Here is a 13,571-nt window from a genome sequence, read left to right on the forward strand (position 1 = left end):
TAAATCCTGATAGACAAAATTTTGGAGTGTGCTTTCTAGCGGAGATTTATGCTGATATGAGGATGGTGTATATTTTACCCTAGGTGTGTTTAATAAAATTAAAAGTGTTGCTCACACACATAAAGAGCATTGAGATTAAGTAAATTAAGATTAAGTAAAGTTAATATAAAGGATAGAGCCCAGAACATGATATTGTGAACCAACTTTGAATAATTAAAGGACCTTAGATGAACACAGTAGATTAGTGAGGTGTAGCAGAGAGAGGCGTTTTGTTTTCTATCCTTTACAGGAGAAGATTTCAGGACCACAGCGACACAGGGGTGGCGAGAATCCTGGAAGCCCGAGACCGAACGGAACCAACCAGAGAAAGGGGAACCCCAAAAAGAAGAACAGAGCACAAAGACACCTAGTTGTTTACATTGCAAAGAAGATCAAAAGCTTGTTAGACACAGGTTATAATGGGAGCATAAAAGTAATGAGAGGGACTCTAGGAATTGTTGCAGGATTTTTATATTATGTAAATTGCCCAAACACAGTGTTCAGGCCGGATAGGTGCTACCCGTTAAAGGGGGCGAAGAAACCAGGCCTAAGTTTAAAGAAGAAACGAGGTAAATTTTTAAAGAGGAAGCAGGTTAACTTTATAGAGGCTGTTTCCAAACCAGTGACGAAAGTAAAGTAGGACCTTTTACCAGAAAAAGCTAATTGTATCTTTTGGAGTTTACAGTGTGCACTGAGGGAAGTCAGGAGTGGTTTTAAACTGGCATTGAAAGAAATTTAAACTGGGATTCTAGTTGAAAAGGGGGACAGCTCACAGCCCGGCGTAAATGCAAGGTGCTGTCTCACACCCTGATTTATTTGTTTGATTTATTAATTGTGGATAGAAGTAATTATGACAAAATAATAAGGAAACATTGAACACATACAACCCGTTGAGGGGACAGATAGGGTTGGGCAATTGAAAGGTTTCATTTTGTTTAGCATAATCACTTATGTTATACCCTAGAGATCCTGCAACTGGCGTTTGGGCTGTGCAGGGGTCTCTCTCTTCCGGAAGATGATTGAATAAAAAGAAATATAAAATGTTTTGACCACTATTAGTCGGGTTTTCTCTGTTCTATCATGGGGACAAATAAATCGGGGCTAATTACCTAATGATGTTCTTGGGGATTGTGGCTGATCCACCACTTTTTCCATCATCATCTCACTCCATGAGAAAAGATCTTGCATGGAGCTCCAGGATGAGGTTAACTGATGGTCATTTTATATTTCTTCCAATTGCACAAGCAATTCTCACCTTCTTGCTGATGATCTCGAGCCCATTCTGGCCTTGTTAGGGTCTACAACTTTATCTCCAACATCCTTTGACATCCTTGGTCCTAAAAATGGATTCTGTGGACAGGTGTGCTTTAGACACAGAGAGGTGAGACTAAGAGTTCGTGTAATTGATTGATTTTAATGTGTGCATCATATGGACACAACCAATTTGGGGTAGCAAGAATTCTGGCTTGGTTGTAGGGGATCAAATACATTGCTTTGCATCATTGGGAGAAATAGCTTTTATGTAATGTGTCTTTCTGGACTTTTGGTGGATGTTTTGTCTCTCACTGTTAAAATGAAACAAAAACAAGTGAACAGAGACTTTTCATTTCTTCGTGGGCAAAGTAAAATAGTCTGCAGGGGGATCAAATTATTTTCCCCACTGTAGAGGTTTCATTGCCGGCTTTTGTTCAATGGAACATGCTGCACTATGGCCACCATGTTGCTCAAGAGGAATCAGGCTTCATAATGGTTTGTAACATGTAACAACATCGTTATGTCATGAGACCTATTATTTGGCAAAAATAAACGAGGCATCTTACCAAAATAAATTTACAACATGTTCTGAGCATTCAGGTTTATTGAAGGCACGTCAGTTAAAAAGAACACATTAGTTGCAGAGGACATATACATTCATTGTTAATCAGCTTTGTCCTTCAATTAAATTCATGTTAAAACTCACATATTAGGGCTGGGTATTTACTTTTTTTTCTTGCACAGGAAAATAAAAGGAATTTACTCTACGTGGCAACAATTTTCAAAGTTCCATTAATGAAGAAAACATTCAATCACGTTTAAAATCTGCCTTCCTTGAAGCACCCTTGCATTCTCATTCAATATAAAACCATTAGAATATAACCACGTATATATTAAATTTAATAAATCGGAGATACAGATCAACCAGATTTTTCATTTTCAAAACTGCTTACCACTACCGCTAATCTACAATAAATCACATTTCACATCAATATTAAATATATTTAAATTATCCTAAAGGATAGAGTTCAAATTCTCCAGTGTATAGCTACTGATTGGATTGTATTCATCATCAGGTTCATGTGGTATATAACTGCTTCACATACTTCATCAGCATGTGAGTTAGTGTTTGATAAACTGGCAGGATTTCACACCCTAGTGTCACACTGACTGACTCAGCAGTCTGGTTTTCTTCCCTTTGTCATCTGCATACGACAGCTTTGCAGAAATTTCAATGACTTTGAATGTGTTGTCTCTTTTTTGTTTCGGTCCCTTCCAACTCCTTCATGCAGGCAACCAGGAAGTCATGGCACTTAAGAGTATACTCTTCAGGAAAATACCGGAAATGGCCAACATGGGAGCTGGAGACAAAATCAAAACTGTCCACAGGGACACCTTTCTGCTTCAAAGTCTCCAAAAAGCCCTCAATATCTTTGTGCCTAATCACCTGGTCATCCCTGGAGTACAGGAAGAAATGAGGCCAGGCGGGCGGCCTGTCCTGCACGGCATCGTAGTGGTTCTTGTGAATGTACTTGGTCAACGGGTACAGCACGATTCTCAGAAGGAAAACAGTCACAGCAAAGAGAACTAGGAGGATGTACCTTAAAACAGGACTTATTTTTGGACCCAAGGTGGCCGTCAGTGCACGCAGGGCCCCACGGACGTTCCCGCTACCTGGAGCACTGTCCACGATGGCCCCGACAACAGACAGCGAACTGAACTGTTTGTCACTGTGTAGCAGTTCTACAATGTAGCGGTAAAGCATGAAGCCACCATTGCTGAACGTGTGAAAGAAAATAGGACTGTTCTCCACCTCGTAGTCATAGAGGATCTCCAGCAGTTTGAGAGCCGTGTTTCTCAGCTCCTTGTATCCAAACGACTCAGAGATAAAGACAGTCTTCAAAGGAGCCGTGTAGCGGATGGTGACGCAGCCCTGCAAGCATGGAAAACAAAGACAATGAGCATGAATGAGAGAAGTGGATGTATAAAAAACTGGCCAGTCCTGTGCAACATTTATAATGGCACAATCCTCATGAAGGGATGAGAGCAGGTGATTTGCTCGTGTCATATAGTTTGAACCTGTTCATTATAGATGGAGCTGTATTTCGAGAGGTGCTTGTCTTTGCATCCAGCCCAGCCCAACAGTATCACAACTGGCTCCTTTGTCCCCTGCCAGTGTCTCTCTGAAAACAAGGCACACGATTAAAACACACACAAAACAAAGAAATAAAGAAAATAAATCAGGCAAACAGTTACAGAAAGCTAGGCTAAATTAGCTCCAACTGTCCAAACAGTTGGAGCTAATTTGGGGGGGGGAAACACATTTTTAACGCGGCTTTGTAATTCACAGCTAGCGTGTAGGCTAAGCTAACAGAGGCATGAGCATACAGTACAATGAAATGTTGCTCACCCGACGTCCCTGCATCTGGAAACACGATGTTGTAGTCTATTTCATCGGCTGCCATTTCTGATTGCTAGAGTATCAGCTGCGGTTCTCTGACGTTAACGTTATCTCGCTCATTTGGCCGTTACAGAAAAATAACTGTAACTGTGCCACAGAGCGCTGAGGTGAAGCCTGTGTGAACCAAAGGAGACACGCACACTAAAGGTCCGCTGACTGTCACCAGCTTCTCCACTACACACACTCCTTCCTCCCGAACAGAGTGTTTCTTCTTCGTTGCTTTTTTTTCAGCAGCGTCAAGATGACCTTACTGCCCGTTACCGCCCTCTTCTGCATGCCAGGCGCAATTGCGTCTACAATTTTGCTTCTGCTCGTTCAGCTCGTCTTTCATGTCATTTCTCAGTGTGTGTCCCATAAACGAAAAACTACTTGAAAAAGAAAGAAAAAAGTAACAATTGTGCATAAAATACTGTTTTGTTTTGTTTTTCAGATAACTTGTCATTGTAATAGGTTTTCAAATCCCCTTATAATTTCTGAGGAAAAAAAATCTAAGAAGTAACACAATCATTTGAAATATTAATTTTAAATTAAGCTAAGTTCAGTTCCTAACTACTGATTGTTCAATATTTCATTATCATTCATTCATTTATCAAACTTAACTCTCTATGTGTGTTTAACTGAATGGCGAAGTCCATATATGTTATCATTAAGTAGAACCTAAATGCATAATTTATCAGTTCACTTATCACATTTCAAATTGTTCATAGATAATCACCCACAGGATGTTATAACTTCAATTATTTAAAGTAGTAAAAATCTGATTAGATGATTTGGGGCCTGTCTTATTGTAGCTCAGCTAATAGCACTTAAGAAACCCAACAGATTTTCTTCTTCTGACAACTCCTTTAGGATTGCTACAGTACGTTTGCTTCCGTATCACCCTATCCTTCTCATACCAACCTTCTGCATGTCCTCCTTCCCTGCATGCATAGATCCTCTCTGTGAGCTTCCAATGTTCCTCCTGCCTGGCAGCTCCATATTCAAAATCCTTTGTTCACTGTATCCACTATTCCTCCCCTGTACCTCCAAACTTCCCTTTTAATTATAAATCACACACCCATGGATTGTTTTTATCTTAATTACTGACGATTGCCAACTCACATTTTAAGAGCAGAAAAACACATTTAATCTTTTAATCAACTGTAAGCATAATATGGGATATTTTTTCAAACGCAAAGCTGCATTGATTTTAAGAAACTGGGTGCTCATTCACCATTGTTGTTATAATTCCTCGATACTCAAGGGATCTTAAATGTAATATTTGACAAATGGATTAATGATTGCATTAGAAGGTGGTGCTCTATGAGAGTTTGGTCAGTGGTATCAATTCCTCCATCCTCCAGGAACATTTCCCCATTAGGATAAAATGATGATTACACCAGAACTGTCCTCTCATTCACAGTCAGGAGTCAACCTGCCGTCCACTCACAGCTTAGTGCTGCTGTGTTTAGGGCTAAATGCTAACTGCATATGCCTAAATGCTGACAATGACTTAGCATGCCAACACTGAAATAACACAAATTAAGCTGAGGCTGAAGGAAAAACTAATATATTGACACTGGTTTCATTTGATCTGGACAAAGGTTTTGACCAAGTATGGAGACCACGTGATTTGGGTGAACCATGGCATTTACAGAAGGTCAATTACAAGCAAATATATTTCAAACAATAAACATCCCCAATGGTCACTGGATTCAAGTCCAAGTCTGTGGGATTTATTCCTTACAAACCAAGAGAGACAAAATTTAACACCTTCTGCCCCACACCATCTCCATCTTCTGCATGTGGGCCTTGGACGACTTGGAGAAGGTACTCTTTACCACATTGAGAGGCGCTACCTTGCCGCTCAGATAAACCTTGTTAAGACAGGTAGGAAGCCACGACTGCTCCTCCTCCTCCTGCTCCTTGTCTGCTTCTCCAGCTTCTTCCTTCCTGATGACGGTACAGGAGTAGGCGAAGATGTATCCTGTCATAAAGGCGTCAAATCCTGCCCGATGTGTCCCTGCGTCAGCATTCTTCTTCTGGGTTTCAATCCCAGCTGAGCGGTCATTCGTCTTTTCTCTCCCTGCTCCTGTCCCACTCACTTCGCCACTTTTTCCATCATTTGTGTTGTTTTTTGTGTTCCGGCTGTCATCAATTGAGGCTGTTGTTATGTTCTCATCACACACACTGTTCCCCTTGCTGTCAGTCGCCAAGCTCTTTCCTTCACTCTGTGGGGTGTTTCCATCACTGTCCATTGCTGGCAAACCATCTGGGCACATCTCAGCAACTGTCCCTCGCTGGTTTCCTGGCGGATCTTCTGGATCCACTTCCATGTTGGGGATTTTATTTTCCGGAGAACCATCAAAGATGGAGGAGCCCTCTCCTTCACTTCTCTTCTTCTCTCTCTGTCTCTTCCTTTTCTTCCTCTTGTCATCCTTATTTTTCTCGTCCTGGAAAATGATGCGGTCTGTGTCATGGGATAACGGACACTTTGTGCCATTCGGACACCAACCAAATGCCTGGCAGACAAACAAACAAACACAAAGTTAGGTAAATTAGTAAAAACACACACAATTTCATGATATCTATTTGGCTCCTGCATTATAACAGACATACAAAAATAAAAAATAAAAAATAAAACACACACACAGGAGAGAAAAGAGCACTTTAGTTTTCCACAACTGTACAACTGAAGATCCAAGGTTGAAACTTACAGAGAAGCGCTGACAGATGTCAGTCTGTTCCTCAACAGAAGCGACAGCTGGAGACTCCCTGTAGTCCACATAGGTGGACATGTGACCAGCATACTGACAGAACTCTATGTGAACATGAGGTCCATTTGTTCCGGAGTCCACACTGCGACCATTATCCAGCTTACTGGGAAAAAGAGAACATGATATGAAAGAAGAGGGACAGATAGCTGATTTTGTTTGGCTTTAAAGGACAAACAGGGTTAATGTTTCAAAGACAACGTACACTGACATAATTATGGACACCAGACTTTTCTGCTCTACTCCAAATCTTAGCACCTTCATCATCGACTTAGCCAACAGGTTACAAAAAAAATGAGTTATCAATTATTTTAAGAGGTGTTAAAGGGCTTTGTTCTTTGGTTTTACATACTGGTAACTGCTGCATTACATCACAGAGGACACACGTGGAACTGTCCTGTTTACCTTTTAGAGAACTTAATTAGCGTCAAGTTGTGCAAATTATATCAGTGGCAAATTAATGTCCACTATAAAATTCAATCAAAACACAAAAAATAAATAAATAAATAAAAATTACTCACCATTTCTTGTAGGCGTACTCAAGATAGGAGGCAGAGAGTCGAAGCTCAAATTCTGTGACATATTTGGTGTCGTATATCCCAGCGGGAAACATCTCTGACAGGTCAGCAGTGAAGGTGGCCAGGCGCTCGGGCAGGTGAGCATAGAAACTCTAACAGAAAAAAAACACAAACATTCGTCAATCTTCTCAAACATCTCTTTGACCAGGAAGTCATTAGAAATGTTGAATCAGTTTTGTAAAACATATCCAGGCCCAAGACAGGCAGCATTAACCTTGGAGTTTTTCCTTTTATTGTAAATGTACACTACACAGACGTGCTCTGGCTGTGAACCCAGGACCATCTTGATGTGAAACAACAGTGCTAAACATCAGTCTTATAGAGTAAAAATAAGAGTTCTATTATTATAAATACTTTATAAATGTTAAAGGTATTTAGAAAATGTCATAAACAGATTTCACATCTTAGGAAAGTGAAAACAAGACAACAACTTGCACCTGGTACAGAAAAGCCATGTCAATGAGACCATTGTGTAGCACCAGGGGCTTCCGAGCACGCAGCAGCTCAGTGAACAGTGCTCGGATGTGAACGCCGCGGTCATCTGCACCTCCCTTACGAAGAACAAAGAACAGAGAGGAAAATGAACTGACATCAGAGGCAAACCTACTACTCCTCCCTGGCGTGATAAGTTAGACACCTTTTATTTTATTTATTTATTTTTTAAGAAAAAGGTCAGCAGATGTAATATTATTTGAAAAAGTAAGTACACCTTTTGACTGAGCAAGCTCTACATCCTTGTAGAGCTTTTGCATAAGTGCGTGTTAGTCACTGTACATGTGATGAGCTGGACAGAACATAGTCGTGGTAAATAACAGAGAAAAGCAGCAGAGTGAACACAGCGGGTACAGAACACTCAGAATAGACGACACAACTCAAAGCAGCAGGAAACTTTACCTTATTGTTGCCCTTGCAGTACGGGATTCCGTGGCCGTACTGCTTGTTGAAGTCAAATCCGTGCTGCACCAGGAAATGCACTGACTGGGGCTCTATGATGTACTCCTCTGAACATAGAAGGGTGAGGTTATACACCTGCACCAGGTACGAGTCTGCAGGCTGGGGGAAGAGAAGGAAGGATGAATCACCTGTGGCATTTGTGAAATCTGCAGTGGCAGTTTCTGTAATTTGATACAGATCTAATAGCGTTATTTAAATGTGTATAACAGTCTAACTGGCACTGCTGTACAAACATGTTACACTTATGAGTACGGTGTAATAACTGGTTTAATGTGTAGTACATGACAACATTTAAGCCACTCTAAAAGGATCATTTTGCACCTTTTGATCAAGTTTCTTGTAGCAGGCGATTCCCAACGAGAGGATGGAGCGGGACCGAGCTGCATGACATATAGCTTTGTATCTGTCCTCAATGGATCTGAAATATTACAAGAGCCAGAAAAAATACAAGCATCTACTTCCCAAGGCTTCTTGCACAACCTACTAATACTATTTCAGCTCAGAAAGACCTTTACTCACTCAGCCAGCAAGGACTTCCTGTTCCCAAGACCGCTCAGCTCCTAAAAAAACAGGAATGTGAATTTTCTGCAAACTCCCACATTACCATCTGTGCATCTAAAGTGGCGAGAAACCTGGAAGAAACCAAATTCTTTCAACACGTAAGAACTTGTAATTACCGTGTCCAGTGCAACGAAGGACGCCGTTTTAATAGCCACGACCATAGCAGGCCAAAGCTCTTTAAAGTTTTCATTCTGGACATCAATGACAGGAACTACCAGCGAAGATGCCATGCTTGTCTTAAACTGCAAAGTTGCTGACGACTACCTGAAACATGAGCTAGTTTATCTCAGGAAGAGTTTTAATTAACAGCTGCTGGATTTCCGAGACATTACTCGTCGCTTACTTGTTACAGTGTCTTTAAAATCGCAGTGTTTACTTTAACTACTGTTGTTTTTGGGAGTATTTAAATGTATCAACCGCTAACAACTTCCAAAAACATTTCAACGTGCTTCTTTGGGTCCTGTGACAAAATATCTCACAGCAGTTCGACTGTTTCCTGACTCCAAATAAAGAGCACTTGCCACTAAATACTTGCAAAACAAAAATTAAAATTAGTTAGCGTAAAACGTTATCAAGCGTGTGTGCTTTATGTTTTCATTTGACCGCTTCTGTTTCGCTTTTTGCGCGGTACGTGGTATTTTCAATCAGGCATTCCCGACAGACGCATACAAACAGTGCGTCACTATACTTGACCACCGTGGGGAAGTACGCCATTTTGGCTCAAACAAAGTCAGCTATATTTTATCCCCGTTAAGATGATATAAGTTGTTTTCGTGGGGTTTTTTTCTGTTAAAAATCTACAGGGCATGGCTTTGCTTTCCACAAGTTAACGTTTGATGCAAGTGTAACATTTTCTCGTTTTTAGAGCGTGCACGCAGTTAGTAATGATTAAAAGTCACAGCTGAGCTGTACTGTAAGCCAAGCTAACTTAACATTTAGCTGTGCTGTTGCTGTTTGTTGTGACTGTGTGTGCAATGGGTGGCTGCTCCGCTCCAAACTGCTCCAATTCAACCAGCATAGGCAAGCAGCTGTTTCGGTTCCCCAAAGACCCTGTGCGGAAGAAGAAATGGGTGGTGAACTGTCGACGGGACTTTGAACCAACTCCTCACTCCAGACTCTGTCAAGTAAGTTTACAACATAGTAATAGAAAAAAAGTAGAACCAAATCTAAACAGACTAGAATCATGGATTAATTGAATAAATAGAATTAGGATTTATATATTTATTCACCGGATAATTATCTTCTGAGTTCAGCTAATTGTCAATCTTTAACCTTTTGTCATAATATCTATAATTCATGTCTTTTGGTTTTTCATTATTTTGATTCAGTGTATGTCTTCTTTGCACTTGCTTCATTTCTTTAAGGACCATTTTGAGCAGAGCCAGTTTGAGGAAATAGCCAGGTCTCCAGCTGGGGGGAAGAAGCTGAAACCTAATGCTATCCCCACTCTGTTCAATGTTGGAGAACCTCCCTACCCCGCATTCACGGTTCCCTACATCCTGCACCCTTTGAAACCTGAGCCAGGTACTGGAAATCTAAGGTGTAAAGTTGCTCTGGATCCTTTTTACTCTGATTAGAATTGAATTCAATGGATGGATTTTTGGTGAACTACAAAATGCTTGCTGTGTATGAAAGGTCACGACACTTACTGTATAGTTGTCTGTTATCTCTTACTTTTCACATCATGAACTGCTGTAGAAAGCATTTCTATTGGAAAATACAGTAAAAACAGCCCAACAACACATTGCACATAAGCAGTGTTGTCTGGTTGCTCGTAAATGTAGATGAGCATTTTGCAGAAAAAATAGAAATGTTTGTCTCAACAGAAAAACCCAGAAGTTCTATGTACAGTTATTGCTCCATGTCTGCAGAAATATTTAAGAAGATATCTTCTTGTTTGGATGTTTTTCTACTCTAGTTCTCAGAAATTTAATTGCACTTTTTTCCCTTGTGTTTTGGTGTAGTGGAGAAGGAGCTGAATTTCGGGGATCATGGCTATGCCAGACGCACCCCTTTGCCTGGCTTAGAGGAGGAAGATGCGGACAGAACATCTGAAGATCAGCAGCCCTGCACACATTGCCAGCTGCTTAGGAAACAGCTGGAGCAGGAGATGCAACACACTGCAAGGCTACAGAAAGAGGTAGGACAGCTGATGACTTCCCCTGCAAATCAAAGCCTGGTCTGTTGGGCTTCTTTTTTTTTTTTTGGAGAGCATTGTAAGGTTTTATTGCGTTATGCAAATTATTATGAAAGTTGTTACAAAATAATGAGTGTTATGTGCAATAAAATGGCCCAAACTAACCATACACTCCTGTTTCTGTCAGGCTGAAGAGATGAAGAAGCGTCTTTATCGACTTGACCGGCTTGAAAAGGGTCTTCAGAATTTTCTGTATGAGGATCAGATCCGAGCCCTGTCACTCACCAAACGCTCCCGACGTGCTGTCTGGTCTCCGGAGACAATCCTGAAAGCCCGGAATATCCGCTGTGCAGTTGGCACCAAGGGGTACGAGTACCTGAGAGAGATTGGTTACCCGTTACCCTCCTATAGGACTCTGTGTAACCGTTTGGAGACTAAGATCATGGTGACGACTGATATGAGCTGCGAGGAGCTGGCAGAGCTAGGCCTGGGGCTCATGGCCACCTGCGACAGTCCCCCTGAAGTTGGAGATAATGATGAGGAAGAACTGATAGGTGTTTTGTCTTCTTAGCAGTTTGTGTGAATTGCTAAAGACTAAAGCTGAATTATTGTGCTTTGTATCTCCTCCTTGAATGACTTGACGTGAATTTGCTTTTGTTATGTCAACTGGTTGCACTCTCAAATGCTTATATGCGTGTGATCAGCTGATAAGAGATGCTCAGGCTAGCCTACAGTTTTACTTGTAGTATTTTCTCCCCACCCTGCTGTTATCCCATCTAGAATCAGATACAGATTTTTTCTTTTCAGGTCCCTGATGCCAAAGAGGTATTGATAAAAATATAAGCTTTGGTGTTGGTGCGTGGCATTAAGAGAATCTATTTGAAACAGCTTAAATCTCAGCTTCCTTTAGCTTGACTAAAATGCAGAATAGGTGCTCGGCAAAATCCAACTACCATCATGAGACCAGAGGTGGTAGGGGAAACAGTGAAGCTTATTACAAGTGAAACAAGACTTTCCACCAGAAGACTGCATTTCCTGCTTTGGAGCTAGATGTTTACTAATGAGTTCAACATAGGGGAAGATTGGGTTAAAATCAAGTGAGCCCTTAACAATGATAAGCATACACATTGAGACGTGGGGCTAAGAGTATAGTGTGCATTAAAATCTGATATGTCATGAGTTGTTAAACAATTCTCGATATAAAAGCAACTGAGAGCAACGAGCACCAAAAGCAAAGGACACTGATACGGCAGAACAGCAGGAAACAGGGATGGACCTCTGAAAATGCTGACCCACTGTGAGCTTGAACATGTGCAGAGCATGTGTACCATGTAGCTTGTTACTGATTGTAGTTGAGAATTGTTTAGAGGAGTCATTTGCGCAAACCCTGACAAGTTTGATGCTTGTGTTTTTAAAGTCAAGTGTCTCTGAGCTTGGCTGATATTTCCTGGCTCTGTTTACATGTATAATAAAATTAGCATTTGGAATATTTAACTTTATTTAAGTTTCATATAGACACATCTCATTACAGAGTGTTCCCTCGACATTGTGATTTTTTTTTTTCTTATTTATTTTCAATCTTTTTGTTTTGGTTTGTTTTTTGTTTTTTTGGGTGGGATGTAAAGCACATGATTTATGTCTTTAACCATAACATGGGTTTAGTATCAAACTATATTGTTCAATCATACCTCTCCAGTTTAAGCATTAATAAAACTGAATTTCTGTACCTTATTTTGGTCACATGTACACAACTGAGACCCTCGCTGTTTTTCAAGAAGGTTCCAAAAACGATGTATGGAAAAGGAAATAAGAGTAAATCCTGCACTGGTGAATAACCTAATTTTGCACTACAGTGTAAATTTCACTCTGAGAATTTCCCCTTTGCTCTGTTTTGAAGTGTTCAAATTTTCTGGATAGTTTAAGTCAACCTCAAAATTTATACAGAAGCTTGAATATATACATACTTCAACTAATATTTTATTAAATGTCCCTTAGCAAGTTGTACCTCAACCAGACAGCTTTGGTAGCTGTTTCCATTGGTACGGACATGACTTTTAATCCACAAATTGTCGATACTGTTGAGTGTTTTGGGAAGGCCATTCTGGCAGCTTAATGTTGGCCTGCTTTGTGTGTTTGAGATCATGTCATGTTGGAACAACCAATTATGTCCATGTTTCAACCGTCTAGCTGTTAATTTGTGATGTTGAGACTCCAATACATTTGGGTCCATTTGGAGGCAGTCCTCTCTCATTATTCGGTCCACTTTGTGCAAAGTACCAGTACCACTGGCAGTAAAACAAACCCAGAGGATGATGCTACCATCACCATACTTCACCACTGGTACAATGTTCTTAAGTTGAAAGTCTCTCCTTTACTCCTCCAAACATACCTCTTGTCACTGAGGCCAACAGGCTCAGCCTTTGTCTTGTCTTACCATAAAACCTTTCTGCAGAAAGCCTCCATTTCTCATTCATGAGTGAGGCTCAAGTTGCTGATTTTGAAGCAGAGGCTTCTTTCTTGGTTGGCATCCACTCCCATGGCAATGTAAAAATCTCTCCTCTGTGCACAGTGACCCCGGTGTTCCAGCAGTTCCCAGTTCATAGCAAATGCGAACATTAGTGGTTCTTAACCAGTTTCCTCTCATTTGAGGGGGACAGTTTAGGTCTACTATCAGACCTTAACAAAGCAGTCGACCAACTTCTACTTTTGATAGTTGTTTGCGAGGTTATTATAGTTCACTTAAACTAGATGTGGAAACACACTTAACAATTTTATTAACTGAAACAGAAATAAAAACTTGCAAAAAAAGATTAAAGTAACATGATTTTGTGAAT

The 13,571-nt window shown here is 40.6% G+C and overlaps 3 protein-coding genes across 3 annotated transcripts; 1 reads left to right on the forward strand and 2 right to left on the reverse strand.

Moving 5' to 3' along the window:
- Positions 1-2,000: 2,000 nt before the first annotated feature.
- On the reverse strand, positions 2,001-3,930 carry tmem53 (transmembrane protein 53). Its single transcript, XM_085378221.1, has 3 exons — positions 3,704-3,930; positions 3,373-3,476; positions 2,001-3,226 (listed from the first exon to the last, which is right to left on the reverse strand). Exons 1-3 carry the CDS (start codon positions 3,756-3,758, stop codon positions 2,525-2,527), a joined length of 861 nt encoding a protein of 286 aa, XP_085234347.1. The 5' UTR covers positions 3,759-3,930; the 3' UTR covers positions 2,001-2,524.
- A 1,263-nt stretch (positions 3,931-5,193) lies between these two features.
- toe1 (target of EGR1, exonuclease) lies at positions 5,194-9,031 on the reverse strand. Its single transcript, XM_085378119.1, has 8 exons — positions 8,717-9,031; positions 8,559-8,599; positions 8,361-8,457; positions 7,980-8,138; positions 7,523-7,636; positions 7,029-7,177; positions 6,451-6,613; positions 5,194-6,255 (listed from the first exon to the last, which is right to left on the reverse strand). Exons 1-8 carry the CDS (start codon positions 8,828-8,830, stop codon positions 5,500-5,502), a joined length of 1,593 nt encoding a protein of 530 aa, XP_085234245.1. The 5' UTR covers positions 8,831-9,031; the 3' UTR covers positions 5,194-5,499.
- Positions 9,032-9,336: 305 nt separating this feature from the next.
- Positions 9,337-12,123, forward strand: LOC146613961 (uncharacterized). The gene is made up of 4 exons (XM_085378294.1): positions 9,337-9,724; positions 9,965-10,124; positions 10,565-10,740; positions 10,925-12,123. The coding sequence occupies exons 1-4, from the start codon at positions 9,575-9,577 to the stop codon at positions 11,306-11,308; spliced, it is 870 nt and encodes a 289-aa protein (XP_085234420.1). The 5' UTR covers positions 9,337-9,574; the 3' UTR covers positions 11,309-12,123.
- Positions 12,124-13,571: the final 1,448 nt, after the last annotated feature.

The sequence above is a fragment of the Diplotaxodon limnothrissa genome, linkage group LG18, assembly GCF_057381915.1.
Source record: "Diplotaxodon limnothrissa isolate DT_005_m linkage group LG18, D_limnothrissa_male_GT1.1, whole genome shotgun sequence".
NCBI lineage: Eukaryota > Metazoa > Chordata > Actinopteri > Cichliformes > Cichlidae > Diplotaxodon > Diplotaxodon limnothrissa.